This window comes from Streptopelia decaocto (genome assembly GCF_964273445.1).
Source record: "Streptopelia decaocto genome assembly, chromosome: 10".
NCBI classification, from domain to species: domain Eukaryota; kingdom Metazoa; phylum Chordata; class Aves; order Columbiformes; family Columbidae; genus Streptopelia; species Streptopelia decaocto.
In genome coordinates, this window is record NC_138665.1 from 13,677,302 (window position 1) to 13,694,335 (window position 17,034).

Consider the following 17,034-nt stretch of genomic DNA (forward strand, 5'->3'; position numbering starts at 1 on the left):
TAAATTAGGTTTACATAAAGAGATATGCATATGAGATTCTAACTACCCTAACCTGTAATTATTATAAAATGTAAATAAATTTCATCTCCAGAAATATTAACAATAACTAGTTGCTCTAATTTCCATGATCTAATATACTACCTATTAGCATGCATAGAGGTATAATGCATATGTACACAATATTAATTAGCAAACATAAGCTGTTAATCCACAGATGAGGGCATCTTCAGTGTTAACAGATTCCACATTTCATAAAAAGACCCATTGCACTTTGACATAATTGCTGCAAATCCTGCATACAGAAAGTTTTCCAAATCTTAAACGTGCAGGTACAAACATTGGCCTCCAAGCTAGTTTCAGAAATTACTTTAAATAAGTGACAAGAATGTGCTTAAATTCCCCTCTCCCCAGGTTTTGACCGGGATCACTATGGAAAGACAAATTTGGAATTTGCATATTAAAAAAAAAAAATCATATTTTTTTAAAAAAGCTATTTCTTTTTTTAAAAAAATATTTCCCCCCTCCTTTTTTGGGTACATGGACACTACAGAGCAATTTCTGAAACTCACACATTACCCTGAGAGCACTGATGTGCCTTGTTCAAACCCATGAGTACGTAAGGTCAGCTATGAAAACATATTCAAAACAAAATCACCATTTAACAGTGTACATGGGTTTGAAACAGTGAGATTTTATGCATGCAGACATAACAACAGATTGTAGGAACAAGAATACATCTGAACAGCTTTGGCTTCTAATGTAGCAACCCAATAATGTGACATTTGAAAAAAATTAACAAATGTGGCTGTGTCGCAGCACGCAAGAATTGTGTCATTTTTGAAACAGAAATATCTTCATTTTATAAAATAAACGCAGAGTGTAATTTCAATCAAGTTTTACAGGGTGTACCTTAGAAAAGTGGTCTCCAAACTATCTTTGGCATCTATAACATACATACAATGATGTAATACAGCAGCAAAGCAGTTGCTAGGTCATGACCCCAAATATTTGTGTTGATTTTGTTCTAGGGTATTTTGCATTAAGAGGTGTGTGGTTTTGTTTTAGTTTTAATACAATCACACCAAGGAAAGAGTCTAACATAATTTCAAAGGACGCTCATTCTCTAAATTTGTACATGTCTGTCTAAGAATAATTAGAAAATAACGTGGGGAGATTTGTAAGTGTGGGTGGGAAGGAACCACAGATCCAACTAGAATGAATCTGACTGCATTGCTCTTGAAATACATTCCTGAAATGTCAGATCAGATAGCCATTATATGAAGGGGAATTTTAAAGACCTTTTCTAAACACAGAAGAAAACAGAAGATGTACACATCATTTAAAATCATTAGGAAGAGAACAAGTAAGCCAACTTTCTTGGGTGTTTCATATGGACTTTTTAGCATGTTGGCCACATATACCATGCTACCTTATTTCCCAACAGCCAGCATACTTCAAAAATTTTACAAATGAAGGCAAAGACCTTGACCACGATTCATTTAGTCCAAGAACGGCAGTGATGATGGAAACATTGTTCTCAACAGGCCACATTATATACAACTTCCCAAGTCCTGAGAGGTCCCCTGTAGCACAAGATGCCTTGTTACAACTGCACAGCCAACAGAGAGGATACAATATATTTCAAAATACTTGTCATACTTACAAGTACATGTTCAACATGCCAAGTGTGGCTATAAGCAGTTATTTCTCCTACTTGATTTTTCAATACGCAACGGGCAGCTGCCTAATACCTATCACACATACAAGCTCACCAGCTCACAATTTGATGCTATTCTGCAAAAGAGATTTTCACTATTTCTTTTCAACATTTGCTGCTATGTCCAGAAACTTGTATATGTGAATTAGACATGAAAAATTTACAGACTTCCACACTATAAAAATCCACCAGAATATAAACATTACAGTTCTAGTCTAAAACATTGACTTGGCTGCATATGACTCCACAATAATAAATTCAGAGATAACAAAAAAATATTATTCTTATACTTCTCTTTGCTTTATATCTAAATCACTAGGAAAAATAGGTTGGTTGGTTTGTTTGTTTTTTTTTAATATACCACCTTTTTTACGCAGAGCTGAACAGTTTCAAAACGCTGAACACCCTTTCCCGTTATGCAGAAAGTGACATTCAGGAGCTGGTTTTGGCAGAGGTTACAATGCAAGTCAGCAATAAGATCTGACTGATCCCCGAATCCCAGCCTTGTGACATTCACCAAGAGGGAAAGAGCATTCCCGGACCAACCAGAAATTCTGGTTTTGTACCACTTTCAGCATTTATCTCCATGCAATAAGATAAACCCATCTTTGTAAGACAAAGTGAAAATGCAACAGCTCTTATGCACTGTGTTGATGCCAATACACAAAGAAAGAGCAAACCCAAGCGCTATATCATATACAATGAGAGTGATTTCAAACTGCACTGCAACAAAATGTTAAGCTATTCAGGATATAACTTCTGTTCGGGGGGCTGTAAAGTGAACATTCAGAAATAACTTTGCCATTCACAGCCAGAACAGGGGTAACACGCTCCACAGCTGACCGCATTCCCAACAAAAACACAGAAGTTCATCTGTCTTGTTTGGGCACTTACCAAAGGTGTTATTTACATTCATTAACATAGGTCTGCTAAGCACCATAATTAATTAGATAATAATGAATGTAAACATATTGATTTTTTTCACTTTACTGCAAGTACAGTATATCACAATTAAGCATACTACAAAATAAGAAAACTAATTCATTTTCTAATTAATTTTATTGTTCTGATCAACAGAAATAATTACACAAGTTTAGCAGTAGCACTTTTAGCCACGTTTTAAAAAAAGGCAAACCTGGAGGAGACAGCTAAAACTACAACAACGAGTAGTGATAATTCACAACAAGTAGCTCTAAATGGGGATATTAACACCACTTTCAATGCATACACTTGGTCTGGAGGGAGCTGAACATTATAATGTTAAGAACAAGGGAATGTTGGAGTTTAATATGAAACGAATATTAACATTGCAATAGCCAAGCAGAGGAGCTGCCTGACTCTGTCTCCAAACTCTGGGAAGAGGCAGCTCAGAGAAAGGCACCGGGGGTTCATGAGCTGCCATCACAGAACAAGTTGCCAGTCAGAATTTTCCTTCTAAACTTATGCTGATTCTTTCAAGTACAGCATAGTTTGTTTTTTTTTTTTTCCCAGCAAATGTGCTTTTCTCATGACTCCAAGTTAATCCTCCAAGTACTTCCAATCGGAATTTTTGTACTGATGAAATATGGAGTGTGCATTATATGGATATTAATTTATATATCTTAATTTCCTAACTTCCTGTTAATTTTGAAGGAAGATAACTTCGCTGTTTATCATAAATAAAAAAAAAAACAACATGTAAGTTTTCTTGCTGTAGATGATAGCCTGCTAGATTCATATCCATTCATTTTCTCTCTAAGATTTTTAACCTTGTTAATCTACTAAAAGGTACCTGAACACCCTCTTTGACAATCTGTGCAGTTAGCAATTACTTTAGAACTAGAAAGACAACCATAAGCCAGATGTTGAACTATTAAAAAAAAGGCAATAGTTCAAGAGTCTTGCCAAGCTAATGTGAAGCTACACTGACTTTTGAGGTGTGGATTGGGTTTGGGGCTTGGTTTTTGTTTTGTTGGTTTTTTAGTTGGTTAGTTGGTGGGTTTTTTCATAGCACAAACAATAACTAAGAACCAACCTAGTGGAAAAGACTTGAAATTGGAACAATTCAGTAGTACTATTTATATTAAATTGATTTGAAAGATACACATTCAGTGGCTTTTAAATGTTATGAGGTATATAATTCCCTAAATCGTGTCACAATGTAGGATTAAATACAGTGGTGTAACAACACGAACAGTTGATTTCTGTTAATGAAAAGAAGATTGGAAATCATGTCAGTTGGTCTTCATGAGTGTCTAGGTTCAATCGCACAAAGAGAAGAGCGATTGAAGATGATCTTTTGAGGTCCCTTCCAATCCCAAACATACTGTGATACTGTGATGTGGCACAAGTAAATATCCAGACTGACACAAATATTAAGGACCATAGTATTCCCAGAGAATGCTAAATAAGCAATTTGAAAACAGACTGACCCAAGCGTTGACAGGAGTTCTGTCCATTACTGCTCCCAACTCCATACGCAACTTCTCTAGATTATTTGCGGTGAATTATGGTAACTGTGTGAACTGACTTTAAAGGAGAAACTGAAATACGTATAAAGCAGAAGAGCCGCTAACCCTGTGACCAGGACAGGACACGAGACCCTGAGTCAGACCCAGAACCTGAGCCTTACTCACTCAATCCTCAGCTGAAGGACCGACCAACATCACTTTCCGCAGCTCTGTCGTAACTGCCATTTGTAGCTTCCTTCAGAATATGCTTTAAGCACTGGAACTTTCCAACAAATGCTGACAAATATTTTTGAACTGGCGTGAAATACAACACGATCCACGAATTGCTTTCTAAAGCACTTAGTAAATATTAACCTGTTAAAACAGTTCAGAGGCATCCAGGTGACCCAGGATAAGCAGGGATCTGTGCAAATAAGACAGGCTTTACTATCAGCTAAAATATTCAAGGATGGCATTGCCGTTTGGTATAGCGTTCAGTGGCAGGAATGGAATAGAACAATATTCTGTTATGATGTTTTCTTCAGAAGTACTTGAACTCATTCTAACGCAACAGAAACAAGGCAATTATTAATTTAATTGGTAATTTGTTCATTTATCAGTAAACCATTGATCTGTTTGAAATTGTCAGAGCATAGTGCAGTCTTTTAAAACAAAGTAAGGAGATCAGCCTACAGCTACAGATATTTTAGAGTGCATGTTCTCTGATTTATTTAAAACCCACAGACTTTACATAACTCAGTACAAGCTTGCCAAAGCCATACTGGCCAGACAGTGAATTCTTAATTTGGTAAAGCTCAATAGCTTGTTTTTGAAAGGATTATAACCTTATTTTCTCTGTCAAATTACTGTCCAATGAACCATGACTGCAAGTGTTCTGGCCACTGGTGAATGGCATCTTCAGCAATCACTCCTGGCAGGTGCCAGTACTCTGGTATTTATCAGCAAACAAACAAAAAACCAGATTTCAAATTCATATTAAGATACTATTATCACAAGACAAATCTTAACTATTTTATGATCTATCAAAAAAATGTAGTATATTACAGGGCTACCCTACACATGCGTGTATTTTGCTAATGAACCTATTCATGAAAAGGCTAGTGAAATACAATGAAACTTTCATTTACTATTAGATATAGAATAATTCTTTACTTTGTGTGCATTACCTGCCAAAAAGTATTTTAGTATGCTTAGTTTGCCAAAAAATAATTTACATATTGACTGTCTTACTGTCTTCCCATTATGAACAGATGTTCCAGCTTCATGAGTAATGAATTCAGGAATTCCCCAAATTACATGGCCACCTAGGAGCTCAATAAGCATAACTGATATGGAAGCATTGTATAAAAGAAAATCTCATAATGCTACTATTAATAAATTCAAATATTAATATAATGTAGATGAGCAAATTACACAATCAGGGTATGTCACATTTCTTCTACTTCCTATCTTCTAGCCATACCATTTCAGGAAATCCTTTATTCTGAAAAAGTTAGTTTTACACTTGTCCTCCCCTAAAATCATCTAAAAACATCTTATGTTTTAGTTACTATTTTTTAATTACTATTTCTTAACAGCAGTTAACTTTATTTCTTCATGGTAGCAGTAAGCCAGTAAAACCAGTCAGTTTTATAATTTGTTAATGGTTTCTTATTACAAAAACACACCAAAGTTTCCATAGGAAACACAAGTTTACATTATTTTAAAATAAATACATTATTTCAGCCAGAAGAAAAAACAAAGACAAAAGGTCATTTTTGTTCCGACAGGTCGATAGAGCAAGTTAACTCCTCTCCTAAGAGACCAACCAACATGTTCAGCAAACTTCAGTTCTCGCTTTGCGAGCCAACAGGTTCTGCCACAGGCTGCTGCCAGAGCTGAAAGTAGGATGAGCACAAAACCAGCGCTGGAAGGCGGGACCAAACTGACCTGTGATACACACAAAGCATTAGGAGTATGAACCACAGCTTTCCCCCACTCCCCCTTTCTTATTATGACCATTAGTCTCATGCTATCAGCTTCAGATGTCATTGCTTTTACTGAACGGCTTAAACGCTGTATTTTTAATAGATGAACTAGAGGCTGATAATGTAACTTGAAACACTTTGCATTTATCGGGTTACTGCATTTCTTAAAAATGCCATTTTAATGCTGTTCACTTGAAAGGGGCCGCCACAACCAGAAGTTTGCAAAGCTTTACCTCAAGTGAATGAACATCCCATTTTAACTACCGTGCTGCAGTTTTCAAAAGTAGCTACAGCAGCTAGCGCAGAATACAGCTCACCTCAGGCAACGCTCTGATGGTTATATTTGAATATCTCACTTTTTACACCTGACCTTGTTTATAGATTAGGACACCAGTAACATCAGAACATTTAAACATTTGTTTAGTAACTTGATACTGAGCTCTTCTGAATATCCACTCCAGGAGAAAGGCATAAAGTAAAGCTTACCGCCTTTTTTTTTTTTTTTAATAATGTTCCTAAAACAATTTTCCACCTTTCCTCTTAACTAAGTGTGTTCTGTAACAGTAGAACAGAAAACGAGGCTCTCTTTAGCCGAGCAAACCAGTGAGAAGTGGCATTTTACCTTCCCAAGGCTCTGGCCAAGGGCAGCAAGAAAGGAGGACATGGGGCTTCCAAACCCCAAAATCAGCAGAGAGGGAGAAAGATGGTTCCTGGACACCTGCTGATGGGCAGCAAACAGAGGCAGGCAGGTCCCCAACTTTAACTGCTGCTCGAACACAATTACAGCCTGAGATGCTCGTTGAAATAACCACCTTAAGAAGGCGTCTAAAAGGGAAATAAAATACTGAAGTGATGTAGCCTGAGCAGCTCTGCAAGCACAATCACCAAAGGTAGCAAGACCACAAGCAGAACATCTACAAACCAACCTGAAGGACAGGGACACCAGGACACCAAACCTTGGTAACTCAACCATAAGCCTGAAGTAACCTATTTAAGCTATTTTAGAAGCAAAGTTTTACAGACTAATGCATAAATGTCAAGCTTTCAAGATTTTTTTTTCTCTGCAAAATTACAGTCAAGTCTCTTTGGACATCAACACACAAATGGCATCTTGACAAAAAGCTTTCGGCCAAGCACACAAGCCCATGATGCAAAAAGAAATGAAGAAAGCTGCTAGAAAACTCACACTGAAGACACGATCGCTGTTCCAAACACCAACGGATCTGGGTGGAGAGGAGGATAACACAGAAACAAGGATATTCCCAACATCACTTGAACCTTTTTGGATCACTTCAAAACAAGGCCATGCTGTGACCCAAACCAGCACAAAATCAGGCCCCGCAAAGGCAGCAGCAGACTGAGCAACATCATCAACCGTTTCGGTGTGATTTCCCAAGGATACATGCATAGAAAATACTCTCCTCAGAATTCCTTCTTAAACATCTAAACTATCAGAGGTCTCAAGCTGTTTGCAGCATAATTACAGCCTGCTGGTTAATTCAAATTTGTTTTCCACAGAAACAAAGCAATATTTGGCTCAGTCATTGCTATAAAGCTTTTGTTCCTAACAGTATTTAGTCTCTCTGGGAGCCTTAGTATCACATCCACATTTGTCTATTTGACAAAGGGTTTACATCCATTGAGCCATTTGTAGCTTAAATTCACAGACTCAGATTGTTTAATGATGCTAAATTAGAAACGGTTCTCTAATGACTTTTTGCCAAAGTTGGTGTTAGTCTATTGATTCCTGCTATTAAAAACAGAAAAAGCAAAGCAAATACACATGCTTTATAGCTTTTCTATAGAAACAGAACTAGTTTATTTCCCTGACATTCAAAAAGGTAGAACACAACAGTCACTCAGGTTTCACAGTTTAGGCTGGACTGACACTGCACATCCTATTCTCTGCCCTTTATATTTGGTCTTCATTGTTCAAAAGGCAAGTCATAATTTCAAATAGGCAGCTCAATCCTCCTTGCGCATTACAAAACACTGGAGAAAAACATTTTGCATGCACCAGAAAATTACAGTTCTACCTGATGTGTCTTTAAATTTAGTTCTCTTACACATAGATATTGTTAAGTTTACAGAATGGTTCCTTAGAGACAAAAACCTACATATGTCCAAGATAGCACTTGCATATTCAAGATTTGGACATAGAATATATACATCCCACTGTATTCCTGTAATAGATTTAGGAACAACTCCTTTCCAAAATGTTGTGGGTTTGTGTGTTTGGCGTTTTTTTCCCCTATACACTGTAGAGAATAATTCTGATAGCTTATAAGGCAGCAAAAACACATCAACAAGATTCTGATGTTAGGGTTTGATAAGTAACCCCTGCTCCTTCTGTTGCCAGGTCTGCTCTACCATTACGATCTCCTGGGAAGAATGTAGGGTAACATTAATTACTTTGAATAGTAAAATCTTTTTCCCCTACATAAAGAGTTTAGGTCTTAGCATGTCAGATAACAGATGTAGGTGACTTGTCCATCCCATGAAAAAACACATTTATTGCAACTTGGATATTGCAACAATCTCAGTCACTGCTGCATGAAATATTACAGCAATAATATGGATGTGCACTTCCACTTCAGTGTTATAGGTACACATTATTACACTACAATTCCCACTATTACCATTTAGAACAAGTGTCTATTATTTTAAAACCCCAATATTCACCAAGTACTTTATGAAAATCGATAGGCATCCCCATCCAAAATTCAACAGAAAATACTGCATAACACTAGAAAACCCAGTTAGTGGAAAGTGATCGGACATCAAGATTTTTCCACAATAACAAGGATATAATGGCAAAAATGACAAACTGGCAGAACTGACATTCAGGCAGAACATGCTGAGTAACACATTCAAGATAATTCAATAAAGATGCTTTAGCATGTCACAATATAATGTCAATATTGCAACATCACACTGTACAAGGAAAATGTGATTTTGAAGACCTGTAAGCCACAGCATCACCTATGAAGGTCTGCCCAGAAAAATCAACGGCGCTGGGAAACTTCACGAAAACCATATTTGGGTGTTTTTTCCTTGTTTTTCCCAGTTTATTACTGGAATGAAATTTCCCATTTCAAACTTAAAATAATCTATCGAAATACCGATTATTTAAAAAGCAAGATTAACAGCACAAATGAGAACTCTACGTACAAAATTTTTTTATAGAAGCAGTCTTCTAATTATAAGATATAAACCCCTTCTACTCCCCACCCACCCAATTCACCTGTTTACATACACTGTCAGATTAGTTTAAAAAATATTTGGGGTGACCTCCACATTGACTTTCAACATGTTGAAATTCAATGTATCTAGGAGGTAATTGCTTAAAATGGCATGTTGCCAAAGACCGGTGAGTCTGATTTGGTGCAAATACAGTGTAGCCTGTCCAATGCTCAAGAGCCCAGCAAAAGGGCTTCTTTACCAAAAATGACCACTGAAGCCAGTAGAGACATACAGGGCAGTCTCACAAAAGAAAACTGCTTAATACAGATAGTCTGATGAATCATGCATACACACCTTTTCCCATTTAAGTGCCTTTCATTGTATAGCATGAATTCAAAGAGCTCATTGTAGAGCAAATCTTTTGAGAGACACAAAAGCATAAACACATATAATCTATATAAGCAGCTAGAACTAACACTGATTGCTCCAGCATATTAAGAATTTATTCTACTTTTCTGCCCAGCAACTGATTTCCATTACTGCAAAGCATTTCCTATCAGACAAATTTCACAACCACATGACTCAGGATGGAAAGACTGTGTTATAAACCCTTTGATAGCAGTATACTTGGAATATCACAGTTGTTTATTTCTCCTAAAAAGTCAGACTAAGAACTCTTAACATTTACCTTTTTGGAAAACAGCTATAAATCATTCTCACGTGATTTTTGAAAACAATATCTTTGCATTTTTGAATTCTTTATAAATGTCCATCATAATACTTTAATCTCCAGAGTTTCCACAAACATTTCTTCCATTTATGTTAGTGAAAGATGAGCACAACTTCAGAAAACAATATAAATGACATTGCTAGTGTGAATAAGAAGGACTTCTACTCTCAGTTCTTAATCTGTGGGCTGTGAACACTAACTGGGACAATATTCCTTTACACCTCAAAGCTGTTACATATAACCAATTTTGAACTGCCCTTTACCCTTTCTAAAGTAGTGCTTTAATTGTTAACCTCTGCTTATGTTAGTCACTGTTTTGTTTGGTTTTTAACATGTGGCCATCAATACAAGGCTACAATGCCAAGGAATACTACTTTTCCAGCTCTGTACTATTCACTTTGTCCTTTCCTCTGATTCACTTGCCAAAACTGCTCACCTGCCCACATAATATATTAGGTCACCTACGTCCGTACCCACATAGTCAACACAATCACAAATAAGAATATGATTTCACTAGCAGAGCATAAACTTGCTGTAACAGCTTTCACACTCACTTTGACAAAAGGAATCTATATTCTAAACCTGAACGCCAGAGTGTTGTGAAAGAAAATGTAAAGTAGCTTGATGAAGGCACGTGCAAACACACGTATCTGCACAATCCTCACTCGTGCACTGAGCCGGGCTGCATTACACCCACACATATTGGTCACATGGCAGTGCTCCACTTCTAATACTGTTTCATTTTCCTTGCACAATGTCACTGGATCTCTCCATCAACTCGGGGAAAAGCTCAAGCTACTCCAGACTGGTTCCACCAGAAGCCAGGGGGTGCCTGCATTTCCCTTCAGAGGGAACCTTCCTCCTTCATCCAATGTTAAGAGTTACCTCTTGCAGTCAGGATATCCTGAAAATATCATTAATTAGTAACTGGTGGGAAACAAAACCACCAGCCAAGCAGCAGCAATTCACTGCTGCTCATTTCTATTTCCAGGACAGCAGTACCAGACCCAGCAAAACCAGCAGACTTCCCAGTAACAGAACCACATCCTCACCTACAAAGTCATCAGCTCAACTTCAGCAGGTCCTTTTTTTCTTGTGCTCCCTGGCCACCCATTCCCCGCAGCAGAGAACTCACTGGGACAAGCTCTTTGTACTTGTTCCCCACCTCAGGAACTATGGCAAACTCTCCAAGCAGAGACTGAAGCTAAACCTCCACAGCTGCAGAGCTTGCAGGACAGGTATCCATAGCGTGGTGGGACTGTGGACATACATGCCGGCTTCATCCAAGAAGTCAAACACGCTGGTAACCACCAGTCTCGGCATTTCCACACAGGGAAACTGACGCCAAGTTTGGATATCAGGTACATAGACTACATAAAACACGAAGAAAATCTATGTGTCCTGACAATTAGATTAACCACTAGCTAAGTTACTTGTAAATCATAAGCAGGATGAAGCTTGTAAAGCTAAGGTCAACCTTACTAGAAAAACCTGCAAAAATTTAATTTCATTTTAAATACAAAAAAAAAAAAAAAAAAAGCACTGTTAAGACCTCCCTACTTCATATTCCAAATTACACTACAAACCTATTTTATAAGATTACGATGTTAACTATTAAAAGCTCAATTATATCTTTGTATACTCTAGATATAAAATATCAAGTATGTAAGTGTTCTTCTGTGAATTCAAGAGTTTTATTGCCATTTATTTTACGGCAATGTATGTTCCATTTCACACGCCACTTGCTCTTGAATCCTTTACTCAAAATGTAACGCTTTTGTTAGCGTGCAGAGCACTACCCATGAAAGATAACTTAAAAATGTGAATGTGAAAAAACATCAGAGCACATTAAACAGTAGCACATTTACTGTAATCTCTGCAACCTAAATGACAAGGTTTTTTTAATCAGTTGATATATATTGCCTAATTAAATAGGTGCCATTTTGTACTGTTTCTCACTCTTTTTAATAAAGTATGTGAACAATTTTAATGTTAGATTGCAGAGTCCTGCTAGCATCAGGACTGTGTGGCAGTGAAGAAATGTCTCCATAAACACTGGGATACATTGACTCATTATAAAAAGATGATTAAGTCTGCTGATCGCATCTCTCATGCTCCAGATAAGCTCAGTATCATACAGTTAAGCATGATCACTAAACCTGTTCACATACTTTCAACACACTGAGATAATCAGCTACATGATCCCCATCATAAAAGCCAGAGCATACACAGAACTAGATTAGCAATTTAAAGGCAACGCACAAAAGAAATGCTCGGTTTCAGCAGCAGATAGATCAGACTAGGCTCTGATTTTTCGTGCATTTAATAAGTACTGTAGTTTAAGAAACAAAAACATAACATACAACACTAAAGACAGTGTTACCCTGAAATAGCTTCAAAAGCCTTACAACTCTTTTTTATTATTACACTTTCTTTATATTTAGTCATATTTTTTTTAAAAGTCATAGTAAGTAGCAATTTATTGGAAACAGCTTATTTCCGGTAGCCTTAAACATTTTTGATGCATCCAGTGAGTGAAAAGGCTGAAGCACTTCCATGGGAATTAATTCTAAAATTGAAGTGTGCACAGCATAGGTTCCATACCGCCAGGTTGGCTCTTAAACCCCAGCCCTTCTGCCCGAGAACAATAGTGACCACGCATACGGCATTGTATTGTTTCAGCTCCACTGCTTATCCGTGCAATTCTCAGCAACAACCAAAAAAGAAGACATTTAGAGGACCTATAAATACCTATTTCTTACAGAACATCCCTAGAGCAGCTGGAGCAAAAGACTATCTGCAAAAAGACAATACAAGCTAAAAAGTACTAATATTGTAGGTATTAGGCTGGAATACTATTGAAATAAGAGTCTTTATGATAATTGTCAGACAGGGGAGTCATCTACACTGCTACTTGTGCATTTTAAAGCAACTCTTCCTTATTTTCAAAAGAGCTGCTTACTTAAATAAAGGCAGAAGCAATTCAGTACCCTATGCTTAGTTTTATTCCACAGAAGGAAAAAAAAAGAGCCACCTGTATATGCTAACACAGCAACAAAAGGTGAACAAAAGCTCCATCAAGATTTGCAAGACAAAAGCATATTGTTCCATATGTATTAAAATACTCTTTTATGTGAAGCTACTTTACATGGACAAACTGCATAACTATGTAAGTACTCAGATACAAATGATTTCTGTATTTATGTTTTAAGCTTTTATTGTAACTTTCTAAAAAGACATTCAATTTGTATTAAAGCTAAGACTTTCAAGAATAAAACAAGACCAAAGCAAGATTTTTTCCTTATACGAGAACTTACACAAACAAAAGTGCAGTATAATACAGCAGGTGATGCCATGTTTAATTTCCAAGAACAGTCAGAAGGAGGAAATATTAGCATACACACTACAAAGAAAGGCTGCCTCGAATCTTAACTTCTCAATTCAACATCAGCTCTACAAATTAACAGCAACACAAACTTTTCAAATGAACATATGCAATATTGTTATGAATATGGTTTAATCTGCACAATTTCTCTATGTTTCAACAAAGAGGGAAAGACTCAACACAACATCCATCATGAAACATCCAGGATAAAATCAGGGAGTCCACACAGAAAACAAAGTAAAATTCTGAGTGCCAATGTCATTCAATATACAAGAGGGTATTTTGCCACAGGGTAGTCTCACGAAAGCAATCCCACCTTATTATCCTCATTTCTCTCACTTACATGTATGCTGGAGAAAGTGGCGATGACCTGGATGTTTTAAGCACAGGAACTGGGAATTTCCAGATAGCAGGAGAGCTCGTTTTCCATTTCAATGGCATGTTGTCACCACGGTACTACAATAACAGTAAACAGCGTTTCCATAACAGACTACCAACTAGGACTTCCATTCCACACACTACTGACACAGCAGTGGCTGCTGCTAAGAACGAGGAAATGATTCTGCCAATGCCCTTAAACCGATGCTTCCAATCTGTAAAAGAGGGCTGCAAGGCATCTCCTTTTAAATCCTGCTGTCCCCTAAAGCAAGATGATGATTCTATCCTTCTAACTCAACAATAGTGCCACCTCGTTAGGGAAGCACTGACTGCAGTATATGTTTAAAAAAAAAGACTGCACTGTGCACACCAGCACAATGCAGCTTTATTTAATAAAAGCAGCTAATTTTCAAAGAACGGTTTTCTGATGCTATTGTTCTACCTTAACAGGGACACTGCAGCACTGTACTATATTCTCTTCCTATTACCCTCATTTCTGACCAATGGAAGCAGAAAAAAAAAAAATGGGTTTCATATGAAAATGAAACAACATACCTACTCAGAATACACTTGTCATCCTCTGAACATTCTTCTTTTGAGCTGCAACAATACAAATGGGATATAAATCTCAGCATAGCCTTAGGCCACGGCTAATAGAGATCAGTGACTAAATTCAGCAGCCTGTTTTCCTCCTGTGCAAGCTCTGCCCAAACAATACAAGAATGCCATTATGGAAAAAGCCCATTGCAAAAATCAGTCCTTCTAATCCATAGCTAGGAAGACAAAATAAAGCATCAATCGCTGCAGGTTTCTGCATGCTCTTCTAATAGCTTCTGCTTGAGGATGCTCTCATTTTCCTATTCTCATTTCCAAGGAGGATGAGCAAAATCTCATGCATTTTACAACATGCTATGGGAACACAAATACCACTCTGTCTTCTGCAGTAGAGAAGCAGAGAGTAGCATGCTGTTAATAGCAGTCCTTGTAGGGATGCTATCAACAATCTAATTCTGAACGCGCCCCCCCAGCAGCTCCCAAATTGCCTGAAGAACTGAGGAAGCAGACGGGCGCGCAGGTGTCCACCAGGGACCACTCTGCAACTCTCCGCTCTGCTTGGTGACCTCCCGGGGCTGACGACAGCAGGGAGCATAAAATGCAAGCTATTCAAAAGGGAACGGACAACTTAATAGTATATTTAACAGCATAAGCACAGCAGGTTTCTAGGCAAAATAAGGTAGAGCTTCAACTATGTTGACTCCCTTAAAAAAAAAAAAAAAAGACAAAGAAAAACACTTTTAATATATTACCACAGTAAGATGTTTATTCTACAGGTTTCAAAATAGTCTTTGTACAACATGACAATTTTTCTGTTCATCAGGACAGCTTAATCCCATCACAAAATGCAAACACCCTGTCACGCTGCTCAGGAATAAAGAATAGAACCAGGAGCAGAATTTCTATAAATTTAAGCGGTTTAATAACACTCTGATCGGTTTTTCATAATGGTGAAACCTACATTGTCAAGTTTATTTTGGGGATGAAATCACTGGGGAATATTTGCTGCTTCTGATTATTATTCTTGAGAATGTTTGCCCCAAATAGCTTGGGACATTTAAAGCTGTTACCATAACCACAGGCAAGGAACTAAACCAACCCAGGATGACCAGAGCTGAGGACTAATTCAAAACCAGACGCACCTATTTGACAAACAATTGAGGAGCTCTCTCCCACTTCTTTGGAGAAGTTCTAAATTACACATGAACAGCATTAACACAGGCAGCAAATCTCACAGAAACTGCTACTTGAATGCTGAACAGACATTTGCTCTGTAGGACAACCGAGTTCATATGCTGTAAATATTAAGAAACACTAGCCCTGCAGAGAGCAAGGATGCAGTTTTAGCATAAAGAAGTCTTACTTTTACTAAAAGAATGTATGCATTTACATGCCAATAGCCATGCTTGTCTGCACACATTGTAAATACTGCGTCTAACAGCCTCATACATATACATAACACCAGACCACTAGATAGTGCCTTCTCTGCAAAGGCCTGAAATTTAAGTTGAAAGAGATGTTAGCAGCTATTATAAGCACAAAGAAAAAATATCACCGTTTTGAATTCATACACTCAATTTTGCTTTTGCATTTGCCATCATACTGAAAAGCATCTTAAAATACAAGAAGGAAATGCTGTTATCCCCTTCCTTGCACTGAGTACACAGCCAGTGCAAACAACTGGCAACTGCTCTCTCTGCTCCGCCAACCCCAATGAGAGAATTACACATTTTATTTACTAACAGCAGCATTACTAACGTAAAAGAATGAGTCTAAGGACAATCAATGGGACACTTTTTCAAAAGTAACTCTTGAAATACTCTTCTGACCAGTAAAGTCAAAGCCTGCTCAAGCCACACAGTCATTCCCGAGCATTGACTGGTGTTTAAGTCAATCAATGCACGTCCGGAAGGCAGAGTTACTTCTCACTCCTGACCCCAACAACATCATTCAACCTACAGGGCAACAGTCCTCAAACACTTGCTCTCCTATGAGTGCTTCTGTTCCTTTTTATTTTTTCCATTTAGTTTACAAGCAACCTAATTAAAACCTTTACAGAAAATAACAGTGAAAGTAATTCTTTTTGTAAGCGTATGAATCCCAAGCAGTGCCCAACTTAATCTCCTCCTAATGTCCAGCACACACTATTTGATCAAACAGCTAATGTACAACATATGGAATTGAAGGAAGTAGCAGTGCCAGGTACTCCACAGGCAAGTGCTTCTCATTTGCAAAACAAGAACCACATGAGAAATTAATCACCTATCTGCAAATAAGGGAAAAATTATTAAAAAATTATAAAAAAATTATTAAAAAAAATCAAACACCATTTTCTTCCTGACAGTCACAAATCAGTTGCGTATTCCCAGGGAAAAGATTACCTAAATGTATTCTACGCTTTACTTAAACTACTCCTAAGGCAGCAGAAAATCACAGTATAGTATTCTGTTACTTTAATTAAAACTTCCAAATAACAATTTCGTTATGCATTCAAAAATTTGAGAAAAATAATCTGATCTCCTGGAGTGCATTGAACCCACTGAATATACTACATTTTCTGGTCTCACATTACATTGCTTTGCCACTCATCCACAAATTGACTAGTATTGAGGACCAAAAGCAGCATGACAGCTCTGAGCAGAATCCTACTTGCCAAGGAAAGTTATTCC

At 37.4% G+C, this 17,034-nt stretch overlaps 1 protein-coding gene across 5 annotated transcripts in view; it reads right to left on the bottom strand.

The window, feature by feature from the left end:
- Positions 1 to 17,034, bottom strand: part of KLHL13 (kelch like family member 13) — an 81,080-nt gene that overhangs the window by 22,249 nt on the left and 41,797 nt on the right. Inside the window, exon 1 of one of the 5 annotated variants that reach the window (XM_082062001.1) lies at positions 13,776 to 13,888. The exons of the other annotated variants lie outside the window; for them this stretch is intronic. Coding sequence (XP_081918127.1) covers positions 13,776 to 13,873 — 98 coding nt within the window. The 5' untranslated portion in view covers positions 13,874 to 13,888. Of the gene's footprint in view, positions 1 to 13,775; positions 13,889 to 17,034 lie in introns of those variants that run through there. 5 annotated transcript variants of the gene reach the window in all.